We start from the raw sequence: 13,307 nt of genomic DNA on the forward strand, positions 1-13,307 counted from the left end.
TATCTAACGGCGCATGATTTACGCTGCGATTCTTCAGCCACAGTGGGAGGAAATGCCCAGAAATGGCCCCCAGCCAGCCCCACGTCCCCCTCACCAGCCCCCCAGTGCCTCCCGCTCTGGACTCAGAGTAACTGGAAGGTGCTTCTCCCCCAGTCCCAGCCTGCCACAAGCATCCCTGTGCTTTTGACCCCGGTGAAGATGAGAGTCCTCAGCTTGACATTCCCCCTGCCTGCCTTAAGGACGTTGTGATAACTTCCCCTGGAGGCGTTTGCCTTTCTTATCGAGGACGCTGGCCAAACAAGCGTGGCCAGGATATAAGGAGCCAGGTTGGGGCTGGTGGCACACTCAGTGCATCTCTTCACCTTGGTCGCTGTCACCAGTCACCATGAAGCTGCTCCTGCTCCTCAGCTTGGTGGCCATGGCCCAGTGCCTTGCCCTCAGGTGAGCACTGGGGTTTTGGGGTACCCACGCAACCGCTGGTGATCCCCAGCACCCCCAGCAGGGAATGTGGGGGGGGACAACCTGCAGCCTATTGCCATGGCCAAGGCTCCCTGCGGCAAGAACGGGCCCCGGGGTCCCACCCGTGGGGCTATGGGATGGAGCACAGGGCAAGCGCAGTGCAGGGGTACCCACAGCTCCCCCCCCAGAGACGTGTCCCTGCCTGGCTCTGGGTGACGGGTGGGCTCCCCTCTGCCCGCAGGGTCCCTCTGCGGAGGGGGAAGTCCCTGCGGCAGTCACTGCAGGAGCACGGCTTGCTGCAGCACTACCTGAAGCAGCACCCCTACAACCCGGCCACCAAGTACTTCGCCACCAGTGCCTCCGCCGAGCCCCTGCAGAACTACATGGACGTGAGCATGGCGGGGCAGAGGGGCGGCCCGCAGGGCCCCTGGCCCCTTACCCATCCTCCTAGCCTCTTACCTGACCCACTAGCCCCTTACCTGCCCCACTAGCCCTTTACCCATTCCCCTAACCCATTACCCATCTTGCTAGCCCCTTACCCATCCCACTAGCCCCTCACCCACTGGTTCCTCACCCATTCCCCTAACCTGTTACCTATCCCACTAGCTCCTTCCCCATCCTGCTAGCCCTTTACCCATCCTGCTAGCCCCTTATCCACCCCACTAATCCCTTACCCATCACTCTTTGACAGAATGAGTACTTTGGCACCATCTCCATCGGTTCCCCAGCCCAGGAGTTCACTGTTATCTTTGACACTGGCTCCTCCAACCTGTGGGTGCCCTCCGTGTACTGCTCCAGCCCGGCCTGCAGTGAGTATCCAGTGGCCCCGTGGCCACTGGACAAGGAGTGAAGGCAGGGGAAGCCCCGGGTTTGGCCAGGGAGGGGCTGGGAGCTGAGGACGGCTCTGCCCTGTCTCTCCTGAGGGACGTTGGGCGATGGGAGAAGCCTGGAGGAGCTTCCTCGGTCCCCAAGGGCAGGACAGACCCTGACTCTCTCCCTTCCATCCCCTCAGCGAACCACAACCGCTTCAACCCAGCCGACTCCTCCACCTTCATCGGCACCAACGATAGCGTCGAAATCGCCTATGGCACCGGCAGCATGACTGGCATCTTGGGCTACGACACCGTCACAGTAAGACACCACCCCCCTCCAACCCCTGGGAGCAGGGACACCAGGGCACTGCCCGCCTAAACCAAACCCTTCTTCCTCTCCCCAACCAGGTTGCAGATATCGAAGTTCTCAACCAGATTTTCGGGCTGGCTGAGACCGAGCCCGGTGATTTCTTCTACTACGTGCCCTTTGATGGCATCCTAGGGCTGGCTTTCCCAAGCATCGCCTCCTCCGGAGCCACCCCTGTTTTTGACAACATGATGAAGGAAGGACTTGTTGCCCAGGATCTCTTCTCCGTCTACCTGAGCAAGTAAGCCCTGGCCGGAGCCACCCAGCCCTCAACAAGGATTTTTTTCCTGTTTTTGTCCCACCGGGGCTGGCTCTGACACCGTTCCCCAGCGGCACGACTTCCCGTGACTCCCAGGGAGATGGCTCACCATCGCTGGCAGCGGCACAAGCACAGGAGGATGGTGGCAAAGCCCCCCTCGGTGGCGGCACTGCCAGCGGCGTGGTGGCGGGCTGGGACCCCCACTTGACAGCTCCCCCCTTGCAGGAACGGGCAGAGTGGCAGCTTCGTCCTCTTCGGCGCCATCGATTCCTCCTACACCACCAACGGCATCTCCTGGATCCCCCTCTCTGCTGAAACCTACTGGCAGATCACCATGGACAGGTAATCCCAGCACAGCCGTGGGCTCGGTGACACCCCTTGCCCTCCAGCTGCTCTTTTTGGGGGTGCAGCCCCTCGTCCCATGCCCGGGAGCCTCACCCTGTGCCCCTCTCCCCAGCGTCTCCATTGGCGGGCAGGTCGTTGCTTGCTCTGCTGGCTGCCAGGCCATCGTGGACACAGGCACCTCGCTGCTGGCTATGCCCAACTCAGCCCTCAACAACCTCCTGAACGCCTTCGGCGCCAGCTCCAACGGCCAGGTGAGGCCCCAGGGGAGCACACAGGACTTACCCGTCCCTCTTTCCCCTCACGACAAAAAGGCCATTGAATGACTCGAGCGTGTCCAGAGAAGGGCAATGGAGCTGGTGCAGGGTCTGGAGCACAGGTCTGATGGGGAGCGGCTGAGGGAACTGGGGGGGTTTAGTCTGGAGAAGAGGAGGCTGAGGGGAGACCTCATGGCCCTCTACAACTCCCTGAAAGGAGGGTGCAGAGAGCTGGGGATGAGTCTCTTGAACAAGGAACAAGCGACAGGACAAGAGGGAATGGCCTCAAGCTGCGCCCGGGCAGGGTCAGACTGGCTCTTAGGAAGTATTTCTTTGCAGAAGGGGTTGTTGGGCGTTGGAATGGGCTGCCCAGGGCAGGGGTGGAGTCCCCATCCCTGGAGGGGTTGAAGAGTGGGGTTGACCCAGCGCTGAGGGATCTGGTGGAGTTGAGAACGGTCAGGGTGAGGTTCATGGTTGGACTGGATGATCTTCAAGGGCTTTTCCAACCCAGATGATTCTGGGATTCTGTGACTTGGGGGACTTCTGGGGCTCTGCTGGGTGCCCAGCTGGATCCCGTGGCTGCTCCATGGTCCCCACTGCTCCCCGGAGTACATGAGCCCTCCTGAGGTGGCCGCTGACCCCCCCTTGCCCCCGTTTGCCCCCCCAGATCAGCTGTGAGGCTGTCAGCAGTCTGCCCGACGTTGTCTTCTACCTCAATGGCCAAGGCTTCCCTGTGCCACCCAGTGCCTACGTGCTGCAGGTGAGCATCCCGCCGGGGAGGGGGGGACTGGGGGGGCTCGGGGTGGGGGGGTCCAGCAGCTGATACCCACCATCCACCGTGTCCTTGGCTGCAGAGCAACGGGTACTGCAGCCTCGCCTTCCAAGGCATGAACATCCCCACCGAGTCGGGCGAGCTCTGGATCCTGGGGGACGTCTTCATCCGCGAGTACTACGTCATCTTCAACAGGGCCAACAACATGGTGGGGCTGTCCCCACTGCCCTGAGCTGCGCCTTAGGGCTGGAACCAGGGCCAGGTAGCCCATCCTGCTGCCCTGGTGGCTCCAGCTTGGTGCCTGGCACGCCTGACCATTGCCCAACGCTCCCGTCCCCTCTTGCCACCGCCACTGAGCATAATAAAGCTGTGGACGAGCTCCCTTGTGTCACGTCTCTCTGGGAAGGGCTGGCTCCATCATCCCAGTGCTGCCACCATGGCCCTGGGTGTGGACCCTGATGATGCTCCGCAAACCCCTCCACCGCAGCCCCAAAGAGCCCCAGGCTGCCCGGGCCACCAAGCAGGCCCCAGGGCCACTGCTCTCCATCCCCACGGGCCATGCTGGGAGGTGGCTGTGGCTACTGGTGGCCAGGTGGGCCAGAGAAGGACCACGAGGATGGGAGCACAGCTGCGGCTCTGCCAGCATCCCACACCCACTTTTTTGGGGTGGAACGGTGCCTGTCGTGGCGCTGGGTCCCAAATTGGTGCTGGGAGGGGGGAGGAACTTTGTGCCACTAAGCACCATCTCTCCGTGCCGGATAAACCCCCGTGGTGCTGCCGGGAGCCATGGCCCTGGTTTGTCACCATCTCCCAGGGCAGAGCAGCCTCAGCACCTCGCAAACGTTTCCCAGGACCTGACACTTCTCACTCGGGTCAAACCCCTGGAAAGTCTCGACTAGGAGCTGCCAAAATGTGGCACCAGCTCCCCCCCCCCCCCAACCCCTTTTTCCCCCCCAGCTCAGCTCCAACCAGGCTCCTGCCACGGGGGCAGGACACGTCCCTCTTGTCCCCAAACTCTGCTCAGAGAGAGCTGAACACCTCCAGCACTCCCCACATTATCCGGGGGGGGGCATGCACCCCAAAGCCCCCCCCACAGCAAGGGGAAGCCCCAGGGCTGGCCAGGTGCAAGAAGGAGGAGGGGGACGGGGTATAAATACCAGGGTGACTTTATTGGGGGGAAAGGGGAGGGGGGGACACAGCTCACCCCCTCCCCACGCCAGGGGCAGTTCCCAGCCCAGGGGTGTGTGTTGCAAGTGGGGGCTGGCTCGGGGCACCCCAGCCCAGCCAGGAGCAGCTCCCAGCCCCCCATTCTGCACCCAGAGAGCCGGGGAGGTGCGAGGCTTGGGGGAGGGGGGGGGCGCTGGTCCTGCACTCCCAGTCTTGCCTCATCTGGGGGGCCCCAGCCCCCCCCAGGGCAGATGGGGTCCGTGTCCACGCACCCATGGGAGTGGGGATGGTGTCACCCACCCTGTCCTGCTTGGCACCCCCTCCCCAGCCACCCACCACCCCGGGAGGGGCCTGGTGGGCCAGGCCTGCTGGTCCTGTAGATCCCCTCATCCTCCTCTTCTTCATCCTCTGTGCCAGGCACACATGGCACCTGGACCTTAGGGAACTGTGTGCCCGCCAGGGCTCTCCCCGCTGGCCGGTGGCACGACAGAGGGGTCCACGTCCCCGGGGGGTCCCTGAGCCTCGGGGCTCGAGCTGGGGGTGCCTGTGGGGGCTGCAGCCTCTGAGGGGGTGTCGGGGGGCAGTGCGGCTGTCAATGGGTGCCCAGGAGGGCTCAGCATGGTCAGAGGGGGCTCCTCAGCCCCTGTGCTCCCTGGAGAGGGGCCGAGGGGGGATGTGTTGGGGAGCAGGAGCTGGGCCAGGCGGTGGCGGGGGGTCTGAGTCGATGGGGGGCTGGGGGTGCTGGTAGGGGGTTCCTCGTGGGATGGGGACAAGGACAAGTCGCCGCTCTGCAGCAGGAGCCGGACGTCTGTGGCTAACGGAGAGATGCTTTCAGTTAGCACCCACCTCTCCCCTGGGAACCCCCACCCCACCCCACCCTGCATCCAGAGAAGGGCAACGAAGCTGGTGCAGGGTCTGGAGCACAGGTCTGATGGGGAGCGGCTGAGGGAACTGGGGGGGTTTAGTCTGGAGAAGAGGAGGCTGAGGGGAGACCTCATCACCCTCTACAACTCCCTGAAAGGAGGGTGCAGAGAGGGGGGATGAGTCTCCTGAACCAAGGAACAAGCGACAGGACAAGAGGGAATGGCCTCAAGCTGCGCCAGGGCAGGGTCAGACTGGCTCTTAGGAAGTATTTCTTTGCAGAAGGGGTTGTTGGGCGTTGGAATGGGCTGCCCAGGGCAGGGGTGGAGTCCCCATCCCTGGAGGGGTTGAAGAGTTGGGATGACCCAGCGCTGAGGGATCTGGTGGAGTTGAGAACGGTCAGGGTGAGGTTCATGGTTGGACTGGATGATCTTCAAGGGCTTTTCCAACCTTGATGATTCTGTGATTCTGGGGGCACCCAACCACCCCAGCTGTGTCCCGCAGGGCAGGGGGGCACAAGCCAGACTTTATCCCAGCGTCTGGGCATCCCCGTTACCTTGGCAGGGCGGGCAGCAGGCAGGGGGCAGTGCGGCGAGCTCTGCGCAGGAGGGGGGACACAGCCTCTTCTCGCAGCTCACCTCGCCAAGCTGGCAGCGAGGGGCAAAAATCGGGGTGAGCCACCCGCCGCCATCCCCTTTGCCACCGGCACGGGCACCCCACGGGCACCCCGCTCACCTGGCAGGTACAGCGGGTGCAGGGTTGTCCCTCGGGGGTGAAGGTCTGGCCGTTCACCACCTTCCTCCCCTGGTAGTTGCAGTCTGCGGGGAGCGAGGCAGCACTCAGCAGGTGGTGGTGGTGATGGGGGTCACCAGGTGGGGGGACAGGACCCCCTGGTCCACCCCCACCCCCTTTCCCAGCTCCTACCGTTACAGACAGGGCAGCACTCGCCCTCGGGGTGGAAGGGGTAGGTGCAGAAGATGGCACAGTCCACGGGCGAGCAGGCCACCGAGCCCAGCTGCGAGAGACGGGAGAGACGCGCGAGGGCCGGGCGTTAGCGCCTGCCGGGGTGGGCTGGGGTAAAGGGGGCAGCCCTGAAACACCCGGGAGCTTTTTCCTGCAATGGAGGAAAAAACTGGGGCTCAGCCCACGGGGCAGGAGCCGAAAAATACATTTCGTGATCCCCGGTGCAGCCCTCACCAGGCAGATGCAGCTGAGACAGGGGTCCAGGACGGAGGGGAAGGTCTCATTGTTGTAGAAAATCCTTCCCATGTAGGTGCAGCCTGTGGGGAGGAGAGGGGCACTTATGGTCCCCAGGTGGTTTGGGGACCCTTGGGAGACCTCACTGCTTGAGCCCAGGCTTGGTGGCTCTGGCTCTGCCCAGGACCGCAGGCAGGGAACACAGAGGGGGTGCAGAGGGGGATGTAGAGGGGGGCACAGAAGGCCCAGCAACCTTCTGAAAAGCACCCACCACCCCCATCACCTGCCGAGCAGTCGGGGCAGCACTGCCCGGGGATGCGGATAGGGTAGGGACACGTCTCCACGCAGTCCGTCCTCTTGCAGCTCACCGAACCATCTGCCTGCAGGGGAGAAGCACTTGACAGAGACCTTGGGCTGCCCAAAACCGCGGGGTTTAAAGCCCACAAAGCCGGGGAGCTGCTGGGGAGCTGCCAGGGACCACGGCCACGAGCAGCCCGGCATCCCGAGGGAAGGAGGGGGGCCAGGAGCCGTGCGCTGGGGCAGGGGCAGGTAGGAGGAGTGAAGCAGAGCAGGTTCTCATTCACCTGGCAGATGCATAACTCACAGGGATCGCCCGGAGACCAGATCTGTCCGATGGGAAACTCCACCCCGTTATCGTCCACAAAGCAACCTGGGAGTGGCGGGGACGGGACCCGGGGGGACATAGACACCCCGAGCCTGTCACCCTCCTGCTGCACCGCTGGACTTGTGTGTGGTTGCCACCCCGTGCCCGCTGCCCACCTCCAAACCCCGTGGCTGTGCAGTCCCCCCAAGGCCCTGCCGGACCCTGTGCACCCCCACATCCAGATCTCCCACTTTCCCCTGCTCTCCCTGTCCCCAGGTTTCCCCTAAATCCCATCCTCCCTGTGCTCAGGTATTTCCAACCTCCCACCCTCCCCATACCCCAGTGTCCCCCACATCCCGCCCTGCCCATCCCCAGATGTCCCCCCCCAGCCTGTCCTCACTGTCTCCCACATCCCACCCTCCCCATCCCCAAGTGTCCCCCACATCCTGTCCTCCTGTCCCCCAGCTGTCCCCCTCCATCCCACCCTGCCCATCCCCCCAGTACCCCCCAGCGTGGTCTCACCGGCGGGGGGGGCTGGGGGGTCCCGGCAGGTGAAGCAGCACTGCCCGGGGCCGAGGTGCTGCTGGTGCTGTGGGCAGTCCAGCATGGGGCACGGGGCGAAGGAGCACTCCACTTCACCCCCCTGGGGACACAGGGACACATCACCCGCAGGGACACGTCACCCGCTGGCCCCCACAGCCAGACACAGCCCCGTACACTCCCATCTTGCCTCAGCCCCAAGCAAAGGCTGGATTCCCCCCCGCCATCCCCATCAGGATGATGCCTGGAGCATCCTTGGGGATCCCCAACCCTGGGGACCCCTCTGGCCCCCCAGGACCTACCCGGCAGATGCAGGTGGTGCAGTCATCCCCATCCAGGCTGAACCGGGCACCATGGGCGTACGTGTGGCCCCGAAAACTGCATTTTGCTGGGGAGGAGCGAGGCAGCAGGGTTGGGAAGGGAAGTGTGGTCCCTGCTGACCCCCCCACCCCAAAACCCCATCGCCAAGGGTTGGGGGGGAGCCCAGGGGACCCACCTGGCTGGCAGGAGCAGCAGTCGGCTGGCGAGGTGCTGGGGCAGGAGCCCGGGGGGCACTCGGGGGTGATGCAGGAGACGTTCCCAGCCTACGGAAGAGAGTGTGGGGCTGCAACGGGGCAGCCGAGGGGCGACGCACCCGTTCCCCAATACCGGGGCATCGTGCTGCCCCAGCACATCCCGCTTCATCGCCTCAAAGATACATCCCAGGGATGTTTTTTTTTTGGAGGGGGGGGATGCTCCCACCCTGGGATGGCGCGGGCTCACCAGGCAGACGCAGACGGTGCAGTTCCCGTCGGATGGGGAGAAGACGTCGCCCTCAGCCCGAGTCACCCCATCGTGCAGGCAGCCTGCGAGGCAGGAGGGTTAAGGGGGGGCTGCCCCAGGGTGTTGGTGTTGTTGTGGGGGGGTCTGGGGTTTACCTGTGCAACTGGGGCAGCAGCTCCCAGCCGGGACGGGCAGTGGGTGAGAGCAGGACACGGGGCAGCTGACGGCCTCGCAGAGCACTCGTCCTCCCTGCGAGGGCACACACCAGCTCAGCCCGATGTCAGGCTGGTGTGGCAGGGAGAGGTGGGGGGAAGAGGGGTGCTTACTTGGCAGGTGCAGCTCCGGCACCCCGACTCCATCCAGCGAGCTCCAGGCTCCCGGGGAGCCCCCCGGTACCAACAGTGAGGAGCTGAGGGAGTGGAGGTACCAGGGGCTCCCACGGCACGTGAGGATGGTTCAGTGGTTGGGGTGGGGGAGGAGGAAGGGAGTTGGGTGCCAGGAGCTGCAGCAGGGAGGTGGGGTGAGGGGGAGCCCCTGGGGACAAGGAGGGGTCCCCCAGAGCCGGGAGGAAGCAGAACGAGGGTGGGCGGATGCTGCAGGGACTGAAGGATGGGTGATGGGGCCAGGATGGATTTGGGGTAGCCTAGGAAGGAAGGAACAGACAGCACTTAGGGCAGGCAGGGAGCTGGGAGCATCCCACTCCACTCCACTCCCCTCTCTGGGCCCGGAGAAGGAGCAGGGTACCTTCGCAGGAGACCCTGTCACTGCCGAGCCGGTAGCCGGGGCGGCAGGAGCAGAGGTAGCTGCCCGGCGTGTTGTGGCAGGCATGCTGGCAAGCTCGGCGCTCTCCCGGCCGCCGGCATTCGTTGACATCTGAGGGACACAGGGACTCATCAGTACCCCGGGGCGGGAGATGCTGCACCCCGGGAAATAGCTCAAGGGGGACCCTGGCACACCAAGCTGTCCCCTCCAGCGTGGCCCACACAAGGATGGGGACAAGGCGGTGGCAGCGGGGTGACGGGCTCAATAGCCACCTCTGTCCCCTGGATTTCATAGCATGGGAAGGGAAGGGGGGCCGGCGCACAGTGCTCACCCACGCAGGAGTGCCGGTTGCCGTGGAGGTGGTAGCCGGGCCGGCAGGAGCAGCGGTAGCTGCCGATGCTGTTCTTGCAGCGGTGCTGGCACGGCGTGGCCAGGCACTCGTCTGTATCTGGTGGGGGCAAGAGGCTGAGGGTCAGGAGTCCTGGGTAGCCCCTGCTTGTGCCCCCATTTGCCCCCACGCACCCTGGCAGCTGTGGCGGTCAGCGGAGAGCTGCATGCCGGGGCCACACTCACAGACAAAGCCACCCTCGGTGTTGACGCAGAGACCTTCGCAGGCAGCACTCAGGCACTCGTCAATATCTGGGGGGGGGAGTGGGGAGAGCTGGAGATGGGGGGCCACCGCCACCTCTGGGACCCCCCTCACACACATTGGGACCTCCCTATCACAGCTCACCAGTGCAGCGGATGCCGTTGGCCGTCTCCACCATGGAGAAGCCGAGGGGGCAGACGCGGGCCACCTCCTGGCACCCGCCGTGGTTACAGGAGAGGTCACAGCCGTACTCCCCACATGTCCCCGGCGGCTCTGAAACACGGACAGAGGGTCCGCAGGGCACCGACACCACCCCAGCACGCACCCAACCTCCCCGGACCCCCCCCCTCCACCAGGGACCGCACCCTGCCCCAGGAGCACCCCTACCCTGGCTAGGGATGGGGACCACGCTGGGGGATGCGACAAGGAGAGGTGGCAGGGAGCAGCGTGCCCTGCTAGGAAAGGCCGGGGATCCCGGCTTTCGGCACGGCCGGGAGCGGGTGGTTACCTGGGCAGGTGATGCCCTGCTCTCCATCCGGGCACGAGCAGAGGTTGGGGGCGATGCACAAGCCGCTGCCGCAGCCAAAGGAGCAAAGCGCTGCAGGGAGAGGGGGGGGACAGGCAGCAGTCAGGAGGGCAGGGACTCCCCCCTCCCCATGCACCCCCTCCCCGAGGCCGTTACTCACGCAGGGTGCACTGCCCGCTGCCTGGAGACAGCATCCACCCGGGGCAACATCCGCTGCCGAAGCCCGAGAAGCAGACGTGGGGCCCCACGCGGCGCCTGCGCCGGGGAGGAGAGGCTGAGGCCACCCTACCCCGAGCCCCCAGGGCAGAGCGAAGGGCCTGGGGGAGCTCCTCACCCCCCCGCACCCCCAGAACACAAGGATAGGGGGGACACACAGGAGCGGTCACGCCGTGCCTGTGGTCACCCCATGCCGGGTGGCAGAGCACAGAGTCGATCCAGGGAGAGGCAGACACAGGATGAACCAGGGTGCAGCGTGACCCCAAAATAAGGTGGGACAGAGTGAGGGGATCGTGCCCAGCTCACCCAAACACCCCAACACGCGGTGACAGAGGCGGAATGTCCCCCAGCAGGACAAGGGGCAGGAGGATACGGATGCTGGGGAGCAGGACCCCTGCGAGGGTCACACTCCCATGATCCCGGTCAATCCCCCCTGGGGGCAGAGGGAGGGACGCGGGGGGGTGCCAGCCCCTCCAGCTGGGATGGGACACACGGCTGGAGCCCCGGGGGGGGCAGCTGAGGGGGTGGATGGCCGGAGCTCGGCAGGACACGGGGCAGATGGCCGGAGCTTGGCATGGCACGGCACGACACGCTGCCATCCCCAGGTGTAGCTGGGAGAGGGAGAAGGACAAAATAAAAAAAAATAACAAAAAAAAGGGGGGGACATGGCTACCTCTCCACAGCAAAGCTGGCCGGCTTCTTCCTCCCGGGGTACACCCTGCCCTGGCCGCCCGGGAGGAACAGGGACACACAGGCAGCTTGAAAGAGCAGCTCGACCAACATGACAGGCGGCTGTGGCCGGCGGCACGCTCCCAGCGCCTGCCTTCCTGCCTGCCTTCCTGCCTGCCTCGGCGGCACGGGCGCCTACCGCATGCTGGCCCTTGGCCCTGCTCCTCCTCCCGCCCGCCGGGCCGGGAACAATGCGGGGGGTGGAGGGAGGCGAGAGCGGGGAGCGCTGCGGGGGGAAGCCGTCGGCACCCGGCTCTCCACCCACCCACCCAACCCCGACACGGGGGGACGCGTTGGCCGCGGGGATGCTCACCCCAAGGCTGGTTCGCTTGGCCGAGGCGAGCGGCTTCATCCCGGGGCCATGAGCGTGGTGGCGGCTTGAAGACGTAGGGCTGGGGCAGGGAGGGGTCCCCAATACGGCGGGAAGCAGCAGCAAGAGTGTCTCCCCCTTCTCTCCTTTCCCACATCTGGCAAAGCTCCGGCATGGCCTCTCCCCACCCCTCCTCCTCCTCCTGGCGGCACTGGGCCGCCTTCCCAGCCCTGCACAGGGACCCACCAAAGAGGAGCATGCAGCAGATAAAGGGGCCAAAGTGGAGCCGGGATAGTGGGGTGCACCCGGCAGGGAGAGGGGCGTGGGATGCTGCAGCACAGCGGTCACCCCCCAGCCAAAACCCCCCCCCACCCCGGCCCCTCAACCCTTCCCAGGCTGGGGGCTGAAGCAAAGGTCACAGGCAGGTAAATGATTTATACCAGGGAGCAAAGGGCTGCAGCCTCCTCAGAGAGGGAGCGACCCGCAGCCTCCAGTTCCCCATCCAGCGTGGATTTCCCCCAAAATTATCGATTTTCCCCTGCTCAAGGCTTGGAGTCACCCAGCACCCACCTTTCCCTGCAGCATCACCCCCTGCATGCTTTGAAATACGAGTTACGGGGTGCTGGGTGGGGGGAAAACGCTGGGTTTAGGGGTGCAGGACCCCCCAGTGCAGCTGGTTTGGGGGGGGGGGGGGGGCGGAGGGAAACATGAATCCCCGGCTTTGGGGGGACACAACCCCAGCCCCGGCCCTGGGGAAGTGGCTGCACAAACAGGGCTGGAGTATGGCCAGTGGCACGGGATAAACACCCAGCCCTGCCCCAGCCGGCAGCGTTCCTCGCCCATTAAAAAAAAAAAAAAAAAATTAAAAGGGGAGGCTGCCAGCATCACACCAGCACCAGCATCCCCAATTCGGCAGGGGAAGGAGCAGTGTGCCGCTCTCCGCAGGCTAGTGCTCCCCGGGACCCCCCAATTTTGGTGAGAAACGAAAAAAACAAGCAGCTCCGGGCAGGCAAACGCAAAGCCCAAACACCCGAGCGACTAAAAACAGCATGAACACACCGTCCAGACTCACTGCAAAGGGTCAGAGTTTGCTTCCCCCAGTCCTAAACAACCTCTCTGGGCAGAGCTATGGCCAAATATAGCCTTCTGCCTGCGACCTCCTCCAAGAAACCGAGACTTGCAGGAGCCTGAGGATGCTTTCGGCACGAGCTTGGCCTTCAGGACAGCGGCCACTTCTTGCCGCTGCAGAGAGGGGGTTTGGGGGGAAAAAAAAAAAAAAAATCTGTGCTGACACCAACCTGCCCGGGATGGGACACGGGGGGTTTGTGGGATCTCAACAGGGTGGGTTACGAACAGGGCTCGCACACAGAGCCACGGAGAAGCTAAGGAGGAGGAGGAGGAGGAAGGTGGTGGTTGGGGATGACTCTGCCACCCTCACGCGCATTTCTGGCAGCAGCGAGCCAGGGGCAGCCCCCAGCTTGGACAATTTACAGCGTAAGTAAACAAATGGAGAGCGGGAGGATAATTATTAATCTGTAAGCGACGCACAGAGAACTGCAGCCCCGCGGGGAGGGAAGTGCTCCCCGGGCAGCCCCGCTGTGCTCGGGGATGGGGGGTGGCAGAGGGGGGTCTGTGGAGTCAGAATTACCCTCAGCGTGATCCCCTGGGCAGGGAGGATTTTTCAGCAGGGAGGATATTCAGGAGCCCTGAGATATCAGCACTAGGCTACAGCAAGAGGCGAAACTATGATTTCTTAGTCAAAAAAACCCAAAAAGC

General features: G+C 64.4%; 2 protein-coding genes across 4 annotated transcripts; one reads left to right on the top strand and one right to left on the bottom strand.

Moving 5' to 3' along the window:
• The first annotated feature begins 385 nt into the window (after positions 1-385).
• Positions 386-3,542, top strand: LOC141930808 (pepsin A-like). Its single transcript, XM_074842150.1, has 9 exons — positions 386-441; positions 701-848; positions 1,151-1,268; positions 1,472-1,590; positions 1,680-1,879; positions 2,123-2,239; positions 2,355-2,526; positions 3,164-3,256; positions 3,351-3,542. Exons 1-9 carry the CDS (start codon positions 386-388, stop codon positions 3,498-3,500), a joined length of 1,173 nt encoding a protein of 390 aa, XP_074698251.1. The 3' UTR covers positions 3,501-3,542.
• Positions 3,543-4,416: 874 nt separating this feature from the next.
• VWCE (von Willebrand factor C and EGF domains) lies at positions 4,417-11,892 on the bottom strand. 3 transcript variants are annotated; one of them, XM_074842125.1, is made up of 20 exons: positions 11,535-11,892; positions 10,437-10,531; positions 10,259-10,348; positions 9,895-10,023; positions 9,684-9,800; positions 9,493-9,609; positions 9,144-9,272; positions 8,726-9,066; positions 8,555-8,648; positions 8,400-8,482; positions 8,134-8,221; positions 7,940-8,025; positions 7,620-7,740; positions 7,078-7,163; positions 6,777-6,873; positions 6,494-6,576; positions 6,221-6,311; positions 6,032-6,114; positions 5,853-5,943; positions 4,417-5,249 (listed from the first exon to the last, which is right to left on the bottom strand). In XM_074842125.1, exons 2-20 carry the CDS (start codon positions 10,468-10,470, stop codon positions 4,873-4,875), a joined length of 2,337 nt encoding a protein of 778 aa, XP_074698226.1. In that variant the 5' UTR covers positions 10,471-10,531; positions 11,535-11,892; the 3' UTR covers positions 4,417-4,872. The 3 variants fall into 3 exon arrangements, with proteins under 3 accessions (XP_074698226.1, XP_074698223.1, XP_074698224.1); XM_074842122.1 differs by lacking the exon at positions 11,535-11,892 and adding an exon at positions 11,166-11,519; XM_074842123.1 differs by lacking the exon at positions 11,535-11,892 and adding an exon at positions 11,166-11,518 and having other exon boundaries at positions 8,726-9,042.
• Between the last annotated feature and the right edge of the window lie 1,415 nt (positions 11,893-13,307).

The sequence above is a fragment of the Strix aluco genome, chromosome 16, assembly GCF_031877795.1.
Source record: "Strix aluco isolate bStrAlu1 chromosome 16, bStrAlu1.hap1, whole genome shotgun sequence".
In the NCBI taxonomy this organism is placed as follows: Eukaryota; Metazoa; Chordata; class Aves; order Strigiformes; family Strigidae; genus Strix; species Strix aluco.

Excerpts from the sequence above, each read along its gene's own strand:
- LOC141930808 (XM_074842150.1), top strand. The coding sequence starts at position 386 with ATGAAGCTGCTCCTGCTCCTCAGCTTGGTGGCCATGGCCCAGTGCCTT. Across the intron at positions 1,269-1,471 it reads CTGCTCCAGCCCGGCCTGCA|CGAACCACAACCGCTTCAAC; the intron begins GTGAGTATCCAG and ends CCATCCCCTCAG. Across the intron at positions 1,880-2,122 it reads TTCTCCGTCTACCTGAGCAA|GAACGGGCAGAGTGGCAGCT; the intron begins GTAAGCCCTGGC and ends CCCCCCTTGCAG.
- VWCE (XM_074842122.1), bottom strand. The coding sequence starts at position 11,275 with ATGTTGGTCGAGCTGCTCTTTCAAGCTGCCTGTGTGTCCCTGTTCCTC. Across the intron at positions 10,349-10,436 it reads CAGCGGGCAGTGCACCCTGC|CGCTTTGCTCCTTTGGCTGC; the intron begins GTGAGTAACGGC and ends CTCTCCCTGCAG. Across the intron at positions 7,741-7,939 it reads GCACCACCTGCATCTGCCGG|GGGGGTGAAGTGGAGTGCTC; the intron begins GTAGGTCCTGGG and ends CTGTGTCCCCAG.